At 39.1% G+C, this 14,938-nt stretch overlaps 1 protein-coding gene across 2 annotated transcripts in view; it reads left to right on the top strand.

The window, feature by feature from the left end:
* LOC145446927 (MAM and LDL-receptor class A domain-containing protein 2-like) overlaps positions 1-14,587 on the top strand; it is a 229,516-nt gene extending 214,929 nt beyond the window's left edge. Inside the window, exons 186-206 of one of the 2 annotated variants that reach the window (XM_080325301.1) lie at positions 424-594; positions 980-1,070; positions 1,127-1,315; positions 2,139-2,572; positions 3,532-3,666; positions 3,732-3,826; positions 4,088-4,299; positions 4,471-4,689; positions 5,306-5,554; positions 6,012-6,147; positions 6,609-6,759; positions 7,223-7,350; positions 7,456-7,615; positions 7,901-8,087; positions 8,893-9,072; positions 10,200-10,436; positions 10,795-10,991; positions 11,600-11,794; positions 12,701-12,872; positions 12,943-13,036; positions 14,147-14,587. In XM_080325301.1, coding sequence (XP_080181427.1) covers positions 424-594; positions 980-1,070; positions 1,127-1,315; positions 2,139-2,572; positions 3,532-3,666; positions 3,732-3,826; positions 4,088-4,299; positions 4,471-4,689; positions 5,306-5,554; positions 6,012-6,147; positions 6,609-6,759; positions 7,223-7,350; positions 7,456-7,615; positions 7,901-8,087; positions 8,893-9,072; positions 10,200-10,436; positions 10,795-10,991; positions 11,600-11,794; positions 12,701-12,872; positions 12,943-13,036; positions 14,147-14,387 — 3,873 coding nt within the window. In that variant the 3' untranslated portion in view covers positions 14,388-14,587. Of the gene's footprint in view, positions 1-423; positions 595-979; positions 1,071-1,126; positions 1,316-2,138; positions 2,573-3,531; positions 3,667-3,731; positions 3,827-4,087; positions 4,300-4,470; positions 4,690-5,305; positions 5,555-6,011; positions 6,148-6,608; positions 6,760-7,222; positions 7,351-7,455; positions 7,616-7,900; positions 8,088-8,892; positions 9,073-10,199; positions 10,437-10,794; positions 10,992-11,599; positions 11,795-12,700; positions 12,876-12,942; positions 13,037-14,146 lie in introns of both variants that reach the window. The other variant, XM_080325300.1, reaches the window with a different exon arrangement.
* The last annotated feature ends 351 nt before the right edge of the window (positions 14,588-14,938 follow it).

The raw sequence follows: 14,938 nt of genomic DNA, 5'->3' as shown, positions 1-14,938 counted from the left end.
AAATCAATCTCAAATTTTATTTCTCGAAATAATTGACAAACGTCCAATTTCTTGCATTTAGCAATTGAGATATAAATCTGTAGTGTGTTTGCCTGGCTACTTGGCGTTGGGCCACGGACTGGCCACTGATCGGCCGATATATATCTCAGTAACTACACATACTTCTGTCGTAATTGGAAGTAGTAGTTTCTTGCTCATCTGGAGTTCAATTGTAAATTAATTATATCGATATGAGATATATTTTACAGTTCACTGTCACGTGTAAGAAGTGCCAATTAAATTTTCTGACATGGTAATATCACCAAAATCAGTTTAAATATTGATATCAGCAGGATTCCAGTTAATTTTTCCCATTTTACAACTTTCTTGGTAGCCACATGATAATATTCATCCATATATCCACCCTAAAACTTCTGTTTTCAGATTCGTTTCTGGAGATACATGTTTGGCACCGATGTCTATCGACTCACAATATACACTCGCATCTATTCAAACGGCGGTTACATCCACGTCAAGGATTACATAGGACAGCCGGATGACAAATATCTCTGGCAAAAGGAGGCCCTCATGCTTTCAAGAGATAGCAGCTTCCAGGTGACAATAATTATGTAATCCAAGATATTTTGGAATATTTTGCAACATTGCAATGTAGAAATAGAAATTCTATGTTGGCCTGTTGTGTAATGAAATGGTGTTCATGTTCAATCATATAAATTCAAGTTCTGTATCATCTGAGATTTTATGAGCTCCTATCAAAGTTAGCCTGTCAATATCATTTTCTGTTGATGCTAATTATCACCCCGATGTACTTGCTCTATATTTTGGTATTTGGTTTTCAATGTAACAATGTCTTATTTCTTTTATCGTGCCGTTAGCTCTTGATAAGAGATATGTCAAAAGTTCTTCGTACTGAAAACTTTTTAATGAAAGTTCTGAACGAAAACACAAAAAAAACTATATTTTTATTTTATTATTCTAGGTTGTCATCGAAGGTGTCGTCGGTAATAATGTTGCGGGAGATATAGCCATAGACGATGTGTCGTTCAGCGACAGCTGTCGTTTTGCACAAGGTTAGTTGCGATCCATTTCTATCAGATATAAATACTCACATTATGTTATGCTGCAGGTCCTCTACCTTCGGATCCCAACGGACCGGAACCTCCGATAGACATGACACCACCTCCCTCTTGTGACGAGTCAACACACTTTGCCTGTAGATCCTCAGTCGGGTCGTACTATCAAACGTGCATCGATACAGACAAAGTCTGCGATTTCCGATACGACTGCGCCGATAAATCTGACGAGAGCGATTGCAGTAAGATTTAATCAAAACGATAGCAAAGGCAATGCGCTCTAAATATGATGTGGTCTTGAAATGCAGGTGTATGTGTTTTAAACATTTTTGCAGCAGCCATTTTCCTCAGAAAGCCACTGTTGTCGCACTGCAGCTAAAAGATTTTTCAAGAAAGACACCATTCCTATCTTGCTATCTCTGTAGTATCAAAGTGACGTGCCATTACTTCTTCACCCGTTGCGAACTTTCTTGCGTGCATTTCTTCAAGGTCGCACTTTATCAGCATGATAAAGGCTGATCCAGCATATTGCTATATCATACTTGCACACAAAATGAACTGTGCATCATTAACAGCGTTAAATGAACAAAACTATCAAAACATGATTTTCAAACAAATCAACCAAAATAATGAGTATTTACTTCAAATCAAAGTGGGTTCAGCACAACCCTGGGATTCCATAAACCGTGGTTAAGAACTGCTTTTGAATTAGGCATAAACTGCTGGCGTGTAACGGACGACATGTCAATGATGACTAAAAAAGGGTTGATACCAATACTAACTTCACACACTAATATACCGGACAAAAGTTGCGTGCAAGAAATTTTGTAAACGGTTAAGAAGCGACACATGTGACTTCGATAACACAGAGTTAGCTAGCTCGGAATGGTACCTATCAGGAAAATCTTGTTCCTTCAGTTCGAATACGGTGGCTTTGTGAGGAAAATGGCTTCTTCCAGAATGTTTTTCATGCCTTCAACTTTAATTTAAGTTGACCTTAAGTTTGAGTGCAATGTCCCTTTAATAACAACTTTTATTACAAATCCAAGTGGTGCATTTTCACAGCTGACGGCACTTGCGATTTCGAAGACCCACAATTGTGCGGGTGGACATCTCAAACCACCTTTGATAGTAATACAAGAGCAGGCAGCTTTGTGTGGCAGTCCGGCCGCGGGTCCGATATCACCACAGACGAACAGGGATCAAGGCCCAATCTGGACCACACGGACTCCTCCAGCGACTCTTCTTACTTGTACGCGGACAGCTCGAATGCCATTTATGGCGATTCCGCCACGATTACTTCCAATACCATATCCAAATCGGGTCCGCAGTGCAAGTTGCAGTTCTACGTTTGGATGACGCAGGTCAGTCACGGGGCTCTGCTGGTGTTTTTGAAACATGGCGACGATCAACCGGAAGAAATCTGGGCAAAATCAGGGAAGCAAGGCAATGACTGGGTGTTAGCGGAAGCGTATATCGGCAGCCGAAATAGCTTCCAAGTAAGTGATTTTATACTGAGACATGAATCTTCAAAATCGATATTTTAGATGTTTTCATTCACTGTTAACGATTAACAACTCCTGTCTTATGAGTAACCCTTCTCTTTTTTACTTCTTTGACACTCTGACAAAACATGTTTTCACAAAGTCCTAATGGTTATCAAAATTTATTTTGGGAATTTTATCAAGTTCAAAAGTTTTAGATCTGCGGATCCAGAGACATTGTAGCCACTGTAGGTTAAAATAGCAAGAACAGATTTTCGTAAGAAGAACCCATTTTTCAATTATGTCGTAGAGAATATATTCAATGCTAGCCGGGAATTTCCAACCTTTTTTATTTTGAACCTCCGAAAACACCGTTGATATCGTTATTTTGATAGTAAAATTTCACACCGACCGTCTCACTCTTCAAAAATGCTTATTATAATTTCTTGTCTGATCCTAATGCATCCAAACACCGCAATATTGCAACAAACATTATAGAATGAACAGGAATCAATTCAAGACGTAGATATTAAAGATGACTAATAACGTATTTGAAAATGACAATCACTTCTGAAACACTAGCTGTCGAAGAAGCTGAAATCAAAACCTAATGCTGGTTAACAATATGACAATAATATTAAAGATGATCAGCAACGTAGCAAACTACTCATGACTGATGGATCACATCCCATGGCTAGACAGTTGTGTTAGCTCAATGGTAAAGAATGATGGTCTTGCAATCTGCATGCCTTGTTCAAATCGCATCAGCAACTGTCATCCCAAAAGCCAGCCACTCACGGGCAAAATCCATTCCAGCGCCAATCCGAATTCCGTGGGAATGGACTGAGGAAGGATAAAAATATCAGTCAAACTATCATATGGATCACTGATGCCCTGTCGCAGCCCCTACCGGCCTGCACAAGATATACCGAATTTGGCGTAGCTCAATCTATTACTTTCATGTTGTTTTGCAGGTTGTGATAGAAACCAGACGCGGAAATAGTGCAGAAGCCGACGTCGCGATTGACGATGTAGGTTTCGTCGACTGCGCACCACCGGTATCATCCGATCTTAGTTGTGGATCTAACGAGTTCACTTGTGCCAACAAGGTAGGCTTTTATTATTTGATCAGACGCATACAAATCACAACGCTAATTTTACTGTCGTGTCTTAGGTGTGTATTCCAGTATCGCAGAGTTGTGATTTTGCCGATCACTGCGGCGATTCGTCAGATGAGCTATCTGCATTGTGCTATCAACGTGCCCCAAGGTAGTTGAGTTTCACTGTTATTTCTAATTCAACTAGTTCTACCGTATAGTTGCCGTACCGATAGATGAAAATTACTAAAAATTTGGTTCGGAATACATTTTTTCGCAAATTTTTCTCGTCAGAGTACTTTCTTGTTGAATGTATGTTTGTTGTATTTGATAGTCTTGATAACAGTTTTCAGCTAATTGGCAAAATTTTGGGAATTCTCTATATTTGATTTCCGTCTTCAAACATATACTAAATACTTACTCTTCATGATAGATGTGACTTTGAGTATGATCTCTGCGGATTTCAACGCGAAAGTGAATCCGAAATTCAATGGCAATTAACTAGCGGCGGATATATGGTCGACGGAAGCACTGGACCATCGACAGATCACACGTCACACTCGACCACGGGACAATATCTATTCGCGGACCCAATGACAAGTGTCAATTTTGACTATAATGGCTTCGCAAGGATAAGCGTGCCAGGTAAAATTTAATAATGCGACTGATTTGACATGTCATGAAGTCCGGTATTTTATACTGCGGTATGCAGTGCGTTTCTTTGAGATCATAAATCTTCTTCATTTCAATATTAGGCTGATAATGTTTTGTTTTCTCCGTTGAAGACATTTATTTTGTACTGATACACAATCCCAGGTTTATTCCATCCGATGGAAAGCACATTAAAATGCACAGTACGATTCTACTACAACCTGATGACCGATCAATCAGGCGTGTTGAACGTTTACACAAGAACAGCGTGGGGTAGCAACGCCGAGAATGGACTCAATCAGATATGGACAAGTGTGGGATACAAGTTTGGCGATTTCTGGCAAAGTGGTGTGGCGGTGTTGTATGCAGCCCAAGATTTTCAAGGTCGGTAGAACGGCAATTATGGATTTAATCTCTTGTATTTAGCGCTAACTGTACTGACACTAACTGATCTGTAACGTACGTCAAATCAAGTACGGTAAAATTGAGATGATATCAAAACCGCTTCAACAATGATATATGTAGCAGAGATCTATGCAGTGTTAAGTTAACTTTTAGTAATAATTTCATGATTTCAAATCGCAAGATTGCTATAGAATAGAACGACAGGAATTGTGGATACAAACCAGTAAATACAACTAGAATCGAAACTTGAGAAAAGACTGTTTACATAATGAAAATCGATTGTGTAATTAATACGATGGCTATCTCATTCAGCTGCTGTCAATTTTGAAGTTTTATAAAACTCAAGGGTTGAAACGAACAAAAATTCGAAATTTAGAATTTGGATTGATATTCCTCTTGAGAAAATTATGGATTCCATTTCAAAACCCCAAAATCCGTAACTGTCAAATATGCAAGTATAGTATTTGACAAAGACATTTTTATTATTTATCTTCCACATCACACCACGATTTTATTGCACTTCAAAATCTTTACATCTCTCTCTCTTTCCTACTTTATTTCCTTTACTTATTATTCATTAAATATTCTGTTTCAGTTGTTTTTGAAGCGGTCCATTCATCCGGAGGTTACGAACCATCAATCGCCATTGATGACATCAGCTTTTCTGAGAATTGTCTTTATGACATTGGAGGTGTCCCCGGTGGCACATTACCTCCGCCGGTGACGAACCCCCCGCAATGTACGACTGGACAGAGCCTGTGCGACAACGGAAATTGCTATTCATCCTCGGAGAGATGCGACTTTACCGACAGCTGTGGAGATAATTCGGATGAGAGATCGTGTGGTAAGTTTTGCAGCAAATTAGTTTTTCTATCATTTTCCATATTTGCTTCGTGCTTCATCCCACAATTTTTAACTCAAAGTATCAACAGTGTGGGATTGTTTTTCCATTATTCATATGGGTGACAGAGATGAGTCAGAGGTCGCCAACTCAAAACGGCTCGCTGGCCACTTTTCTAATTTTGTTGAGACCGCGGGCCGCAAGAATGCAATGCCGAGCAACCACGTTTTTTTTATAACTTTTTGTCATTGAAGTGAAAAATGCATTTTCATTTTTGAAAGTCGCCTTATACTTAGAGGTAGCTAATATATACCCTTTTTACCGTCCCACTCATTAAACTACCTCCTTAATAATTGAAATCATCCCATGTCTGCTTCTCCATGATTCGATACTTCCCAATTGAATGATTCCAGCAAGTTTTGATTTTCCTAGTTCTTCTAATCATCATCTTCTAATTTAGGCACAAGCTGTACCTTTGAGAACGACCAATGTGGATGGGTAAACTCGAACAGTGTGAGTTACGACTTTGATTGGGTGCGACAAATGGGAAGTGAGGTCACTGGAAGCGTCACGGGACCGCCAGATGATCACACCAGGTATGTGTTAATTTATTTATACACTTACAGATAGTTTTCAATCAATTTCAGAAAAATAAATAAAAAAATAGTTTTTGCTCTTCAACATATAGATGTTAGGTAGGTGTGATCATTCAAATGATATGATAATTTTTCGAGATGTATAGAGACTGATATATTTAGGCACATTAGTCACATAAAATGTTTGCGATCAATATTGGTAGAATCTCATATATAGGCCTATTATTTTCCTGAAAATCTATCCGACACCAAGATTGTCAGGGCACATAGCCTCTTCAAATATTCCTTTTCTAAATGTTTACAAATTCCTATTGTCCTTTATCACCTATACTCTAAGGTAGAACTGAACTTTATTAAATGAGTATATGGTAGCCAGTAAGGGGCATGCTTAGCAATATAAACATCACGTAATGATAAATTTCGTCAGTGGAGAGTAATCAATCGAATGGTTTGTCTTCCAGTACTGGAAACGGATATTATATGGTCGTTCACACTGATGAATACTCTGGACGCGGCGCAAAAGCACATTTGACAAGCAACATTTACCATGATTCGGCAACATCCTGCTCAATGTCGTTTTACTACACCATCAACTATGCAGGCAGTGCTTCTGTAAGTTATGTAATGTTTATATATAGCTCATGCTTTAAATTGCAGCTTACTTGATACCTATCTAGATAAGAGGTTCTTAACCAATGAATCCAACAACAAAATAGAGTCAAAGCGTATATTAATTTATCAGATTTCATTTTGTATTCAGTTTGTCCATATGTGAAGCACTGTGTTTTACTATCAACTTGGCATTTCAAGAATGCAATGCCTCTAGATCAGGGCGTTGACCTTCACCAATTACCTTGACGGAAAATGGAAATTTTTCAAACATATCAATGAGTTTTCAAAGCTGAATTGTGACTCGTTCGAGTTTTTCGCACATAGTACTGCTGTAAATTGTCAACTATGATACCTGCTACACACAATCTTGACATATCATGTACAGCCTGTTACCGTGCAAGACACAACTGTTAACATCGTAGCAAACTTGCTGGTCTTATGAATATTCTTGCGTTTATTTCAGTCAAACGTCGGTACCTTGAGAGTGCTCAGGAAATTGTATACAACCGGTTCTGGCGCTTCCGTGCAGCTGTTTGAATCAAGTCGAATATCGGATTGGGAGATCGCTAATGTAAATCTCGGGCATGAAAGGTGACTGCTTTAATATCGCTGTCATTTGTTCTTGTTTTATCACCGTTGACCTAGTGTGCGACCATTATGAACTCTAAGCGTAAATCATGAAATCCGTGTTTCTAGGGACTTTGGTATCGTTTTCGAGGTCGAAAACGCTGTGGACGGCTCTGGCTATGTGGCTATAGACGATGTGCAATTCAGCAACTGCGAACCAACAGCGGGATCTTGCGATTCGAGCCATTTCTCTTGTGCAAGCGGTAATAAGTGTCTGCTGAAGGATGAGGTAATTCGGAAGTCACCTGTAAATATTTGACTTGTATTGAGATAGTGTAAAAGATGGAGCATCAAGTTTTGTGGGTAGAGCCATACCAATATTGGATTTTTCAGCCTATACCGCTAAAATCTATGGCTAGTATCTTCACCGATAACCCCAATATGTTCAGTCGATGTTCAACAGATATGGCACATTACCAAAGCTTCAGAGCATATTGTTCTATTTCCCTACGACCATGTTGTGACATCGATAATTGGTTCTGGCTCTAACCGTACCACCATTTGTACTCGACAGGTCTGCGATTACAGAAGCGATTGCCCAGATGGGTCGGATGAGATTTCTTGCGAGTTACTGCCAGGAGATTGCACCTTCGACTCGGACCCGGTCTGGTCCACTGTTTCGGGCGGTTCTTCTACTGGTTGCTTCTATCTGCAAAATAGCGATGACAACGGCGATTGGAAAACTATGACCGGTCAATCAAGTGTGTATCGTCAATATTGTAACACTGCACTTAAGTGTCGACTCTACTGTGCGAACAATATTTTCAAATTCTACTGTCAACCCTGTGAAATTGATGAGTTTTGTATAAATACGTTGCAAGACAGATTTGACGCAATTCCAACCCGTAGAAGCGAAGTTACTTGAGTTTCTCAGTAATAATTCTGGGATTTCCTATGTAAATGCTATTTTTATAAATCCAAACCTTTCAACTGCAATAACTTCGCTTCTACCGGTTGGAATTGAGCAAAAATTATTTTGCATAGTTTTTTCAGGCAAATTAACAATTTCCTCGGGTTGACAGTAATATTTTTTTTAAATGAAATTATTTATGATAGAGTCAAAATTTTCAGACTCCTTCAGACTACTAGTTGGAATTGAACCAAATTGGGCGTTTGACGTTTTTCTAGCCGACCTAACACTTTTAGCACATAGCTGCAGAAATTTGAAAAAAAAAACAATTAAACGTTTGCATAGGAATATCATGTTCAAGCTATTAGCAAAGTGGAAATAATATCACATAAAGGCCATTGCTAATTAAAGTTGGACTGATTATTGTCGGGGGAAAGCAAGTTACCACTGGGCTACTGTAGAGAAATTTCTGGAATATGCCAATCGTTTTCCAAATGGTGTTAACTTGAGAACCACCGAATGAAAATCACCAATTAGAATGCTCCCAGGTGTGAAGGTGCCTTGGTACTAACGTCTTAGCTTCAAAAGTGTTGATCATCAACTACAACTGGCGCAGACAAAGTATTTCCTTACCTGATATTTAATTCCTTTTTCAGATGTACAATCTCTAACAGACGTCCCACCTGTGAGCGATCATACTCAGCCTGGACCCGGTCGGTACGCGTATGTTAATGTCAAAAACATGAATATTGGGAACGTGGTCAGATTCACGACACTCACCGATTTCCCAGGATCCGTCGATCAATGCAAACTACGCTTTTGGTATTTCATAACAGGTTCGTAATGATATACTTACATATATACAATTATACATTCATCATGTTCAAGCTTCTACCTCTGACTTCTGGTCAATATTTCTATTTGTTGATGTAATATTGTTATTTTATCCACAAACTAACCAATAGTTTTTATTATGAGTTTGACAGCACCACTGCCCATATTCTGTATTAAGATTCTATATTATTGTGTCAATTCTAATATCAAGTTTCACAGTTACATAGATACTTGTCGTTGTTTTATGCTTCTTTCTAATTCGTTCAATCTCCAACATTACTATGTATGATAGAGCTGTGAAAGACTTGACGATAAACCAGTTCCGTCACTGCTGACTAGTCTGTTGATATGATCAAGTTATTTGCATTTATTTGGTATTTCTTTATGGACAAAGCAATAAATCTCTCCATCTCCGGCATTCAATGTGCTTAGATGCCGCCCGGAGATTTTGCACTGACGATTGATACAATTTAGAGCTTTTCCCCTACGCTTCATTAATATTTTAGTGTATACATTTTAGTTTCTCCAATTCGCTATACATTGTAATTGAGTTGGTTAAAGAAGTCAACATTGATACTCTACTAGAATTAGAGGTATTGCCGTAAATTTAGATATGAAAATTATTAATACAATAGGGATTTCATCGATGTTCCCGTGTCATAGATGGCTACTTTTGAATGGAATTATGCATTTTGAAATCCAACTAAAACACTGCAAATAGGTGAAAATTTTAATATATTGTCATAATTTAAATGGGTTATTCCATCTGGTTGTTATGACAAATGCTATAAGTAATTCAAATCTTTCCCCGAAACTACTTAATATTTTCCGTAATCCTAAGTGTAACTAGTTTTGCTTGAAAAACCATGAAGTAGAACTGGAAGTAGTGTGAAAACATGACTGCTTGAGTAAATATAGCAAGTTGATCAAAACAACTTTAGCACTCAGAAAAGAAGAACTTCAGAGAAGAAGATGAAGCAATTCTGTACTAACTGATTGTAATGTTTAAAACAGTATCCTTCTGTGATTTGTATTTCATCATACTTTGTGATAAATGTTGATTTTATTGCCACCTCATCTCGATACAACTTTGTCTTCCTTCGTTGACCAAATTTTTTTTCTTCGGCAGGGTCAACTTCATCTACTATTCTCAATGTGTATGTCTTGGAACCCTCCGGATCGAGACACCGTGTGAGTTCCATCGTAGGAAACGGCGGTAACAAATGGCAATACATCAGAGTGTCGATTGGCAGCAACGCCAACACGTATCGCGTGCAGTTTGAAGCCAAAGCCGGAAACGGAGCTCCTGATCTTGGAGGATATGTCGCATTGGACGATATTACATTCTCGGATTCTTGCTACGGAGGTAAAACAGTGCTTTGCTATTACTGATGTACAGGGTTGTAATGACCCGAGTCACGACTTGACTCGAAGTATTTCGTTGAGTCAACTTGACTCGAGTCATTTTCTATTTTTAAGAAAAATCGACTCGACTCAAATTGTGTATTGACTCGACTTGTACTCGAGTCATTGCGCATGACTCTACCAAGTCATATGACCCGATACATTCGATATTATTTGATTCTAGTCTCGTATATCAGGACGTATACTCGAAGAATAGGCACAGAAACTCAATTTGATCTGTCATTATAATAATTATAACTATTGTTTTTTTTAAATTTATTTATACAACAATTATTATAAACATTGTACATCGTTTACAGAATACACGACAACAACTTGCTCGCCGGGACAGATCTCGTGTCCCGTCCGTGATCAAGACGTGTGCATTTCAAATGTATTCGCGTGCGACGGATGGCTGGATTGTGACAATGGAGTGGACGAGCTCGGGTGTCCCACAGTTACTACGAAACCTGGAACGACGCCCGATCAAAACGTCGGATCGTGCAAAGAAAATGAAGTACGATGATCGAAAATGATTTGTAATTTGGAGTGTTTTCTTGAATAGAGAATGTTGTAGTTGGTAGTTGTCAATGGTAGTCACTAGTGAAGTACTCGTGATTTTACAGACTATTCAATTGAGTTTCGCGTTGCGATGCATACTTAAGAAATTTTATCTACAGACTTTCAGTTCTATTTTTCACACTTTGAATTTTAAAGAACTTTTTAGACGTACAGAACTGCAATATACAATTGAAGAGTATATTCATATTGAAATGAGCCCAAATTCACACCTTACTTTGGGTTCTTTGGAGTCGACTTTTAACAAAATACACCAAGTCCGTGCCTGCAGAATGAGGTCGTGTACCATCTAAAAATAGTTCATTAAGATTAAGCTCTCTTTTCGCCTCGATTAGTTGAAATTTCATGCCGGTGACGACATATTTTGTGATATCATTGATGATATACAATGTTATTTTCAATTCTCAATTAACTGACGATTACCCCTGGCGAGTGTCAGACGAAAATATTCAAGTTTATATCAATATACTATTCAATTGTATATTGAAGTTTTGTGCCTCCAAGAACCTCTTCAAACCATGACTTCAATGATATTCTCTGTTCCAGTTCCGGTGCTCAGACGACACGTGCATCCCAAGCCTGTACAGATGCGACGGGGTTGGAGACTGTGCTTCAGAAGAAGACGAGAACGGATGTCCTGCCACAAGCAAGTGTCAAGCCGGACAGTTTTATTGCTCCGCCACGCAAACGTGCCTGCAATCTACGCTTTTGTGCGACGGCAATACGGATTGTGCGACTCAGGTGAGACAATGCGCAATTTGTCATTCTTAATACGCGTAAGAATAGACACAATATCCAGAATTTTGGAAAACACACATTGATGGCGCCTTTGAGATAGTGATGTACAGTGTGCACTCATCACCAATCTACCTTCTACTTTTCCAAATTGTAACTGTGAATGTTAGTGGTTTTGCGCAACAGACTGTTTATGGAAAAGTTGATGTAGTCTATAACATAACCACTACTTGAGTAAGATGACAAGGCAACTCATTACTGACCACCTCTGGTCGTATGTCTGACGAATGGAGAAAGGTAATTAAAAATGATTGAGCCATGTATTTTAACTTGCAGTTGTATTTTCTTTGGGGATGCTTTTCCGTAAAAACTCTGTATTTGGGCAATGTTGCCATATTTTGGAAATCTAAAAAGAGGACACTTTTTAAAAAATCTTCAGACTGACAATACTGGAGTAAAGTCCGTAAAAATGGTAAACTTTTCCCGGGCTTTGTTAATAAAGGGTCAACTCTCCTGCTCAACTACCAAAATGCCCGCCGGAACATTAAATGAGTACTGATTTCCTATATCGCAGTCGAATTTAACCTATATTTAACCAAAATTTTCAAAAAGGAGGACAAATTCTCAAAAAAGAGGACATTTGGGCGTCTTCCGAGGACACTTTCAAAAAAGTCAACACAGATCCTTTTAAAAGAAGACGTATGGTAACCCTATATTAGGGTATACTGCTTAGGTGGTCACTGGTCATGGCAGTAATGGAGTATGTATATCACTCCTTGATTTGTGCAAGTCGCAAAACCTCAATGGGCATTGCAGCTCATCACTCTACGAGATTTTTATTCTATATTCGAATTTCAACCCGCAGGCATAACTTGACCTGACATTATCTGACACGCGTCGATTTCATTTCAGTCCGACGAAAGCCTTTGCTACTGTCCCGCTAACTACTGCGGTGACGGTGGTACCTGTACGCTCACTGGAACATCTGGGCCTGTCTGTGATTGCAAAGTCGGGTACACTGGAATGAGATGTCAAACGTTCAGGGCTGTGAATCCAACCGTATCCCCAGACGGTGGTCTGAGTGGTGGTGAGTGCAATATCGTTTGAAGTAGGCCTACAATGTTCTTGTATTAATTGCGTGTGCTTTCTTGCAGGAGCCATAGCAGGAATTGTTATTGGTGTTCTGGTATTCGTTGTGGCGGTTGTCTTGGGAGTTCTTTACGCAGCTAATCGACGAGGGTTGTCACGGTAAGGTCTAACACAGATATATCGAGACAGATTTATCTACGAGCAAATGTCCCGGTATTGTTCTGAGTTAAAATGGAGCAGGACCTGATATCAACAAATTATGCGATAGAGGGGCGGGGGTGCACTCTGGACTATAGAAAACAGTTTGGGGAAAATCCGTTAATTGATGGCTTTAATAAAGTTACATTTATGAATATATGGTCATCAGAGTTGTTCAAAACTTACGAATTCGATGGATTCACTGAATAAATTGTTAGGTTACCTATAAAAACGCTTCATACCTAATTTGGTTCGATTCCAACCTGTAGATGTGAAGCACAGGAGTTTCAAAATTTTGAATTTATTTTATAAAAATTGATGAAAAGACTTCAAATTTTACTGTCAACCCCATGAAATAAAGCGCCTTTCATCGAAAAGCGTCAGCAACGCACTCAGCAGATGTTTATTGTTATGCAACATTGCAACAAGCAACGAATCGACTAATTATGCATCGACACTTATTGCGCTCAAGTTATCAACACACATTCAAACGACGACGATGAAGTTTTAAGTGCGTATCGCACCAAAACGAAGTACGATGATATGTAAGACAGATTCTTTCGCGCTATTGGTTCACTGATTGTGTGTGTTCTAAAATTCTTACAAAGTTGTGAGTCTTACGGCCATATAGCGCGCAGTTAATGAATTAGATCACAAGTTCTCGAACCGGCTTCTACATACCCCGCGGGATGCGCGAGAGAGTTTTTGGGTGTAGAATATTCGCAGTTAGAAAAGTTTGATGAAACCATGAATTACAGCAATATAAAAGTCTACGTGCCAATTTAGTGACTGGACAAAATACTTTTTTGTCGGAAGTAGGAGGGGGTTACAACAATTTGATATCTGGTATGTGGTCTAGGGGACGTTGTATAAAAATGTTTGGGTAACACAGGCCTAGGCCAAGGTCATTGTCTGATTTCAAAGACTACTCCAAGTCGTTAGGGCATCGTTTTATCTTTTCATTGTATCGTAGTCTTGTGGTGTATTGATCTGAGAAAATTAAAACTAAGCTAAACTGAGCCGAGTTATTACAACCATGTCCAGCAGCCAGCGTGTAACATTTCCGTTTAGATTCCAAGGGATTTTAGACGACGAGAAAAACGCTCATAAGTCGTTCGATAACCCGACGTTCGGCACAACAGCACGCGCGTCCACAGATTTCACGATGCAAACGTTCGGCGCGCCCACGTCGCCCGGATACTTCAACGAATCATCGCGCAAAGGCATGGACAATCCGTTATTTGATGACGGCAGCGGGAGCGATCCCTCTGTGTACGCGACTTTCGGCACGTCGACCGAATCGAAAGCTTGATTGTGACTTTTTCGTTTTGTATTCACTTATCTTTCGTCAACCATTTTCGGTAACAACTCGAAGTATTGATTCAATGTGCAATTTCGTAACAATCTATATAAATTATTAAATTATTAAAACTTTGAAATTTCAATGTTTTCTTTTGAATATTTCAGTTGTTTTCTTGTTACTGACGTTAATAAACTATTTCATTGGTAAAATTGGCTATTTCTGTTTGCTCTTTGCGGATTACTGTACTTGTATAGATACTAGGGGTATGAGCACTAGGTTTCCCACGAGACAGTCTCATGGATTCCGTGGAGGTTCAAGACACACACTGAACTCGTATATATGATTTCGGATGATACGCCAACAGTCTTGGTTAGCATTGGTTGTAGGCTAATCAGTAGTCTAATTGCGACTGTTGTGGGGGTAAAAAGTGTGCAGGGAGAGGAATGGGGTTCGAAACCGAAGCCCCAACCATCTAAAATGCCAATTCTATCTTCGGATTCGGATTCTCAGAAAGCAATATCCGCACATCGCTCATAGTACTTTAGGCTACAGGGGTGTAT

The sequence above is a fragment of the Botryllus schlosseri genome, chromosome 9, assembly GCF_051294905.1.
Source record: "Botryllus schlosseri isolate E-star chromosome 9, Bs_hap1, whole genome shotgun sequence".
In the NCBI taxonomy this organism is placed as follows: Eukaryota; Metazoa; Chordata; class Ascidiacea; order Stolidobranchia; family Styelidae; genus Botryllus; species Botryllus schlosseri.
This window is presented reverse-complemented; position numbering and strand designations above follow the sequence as displayed.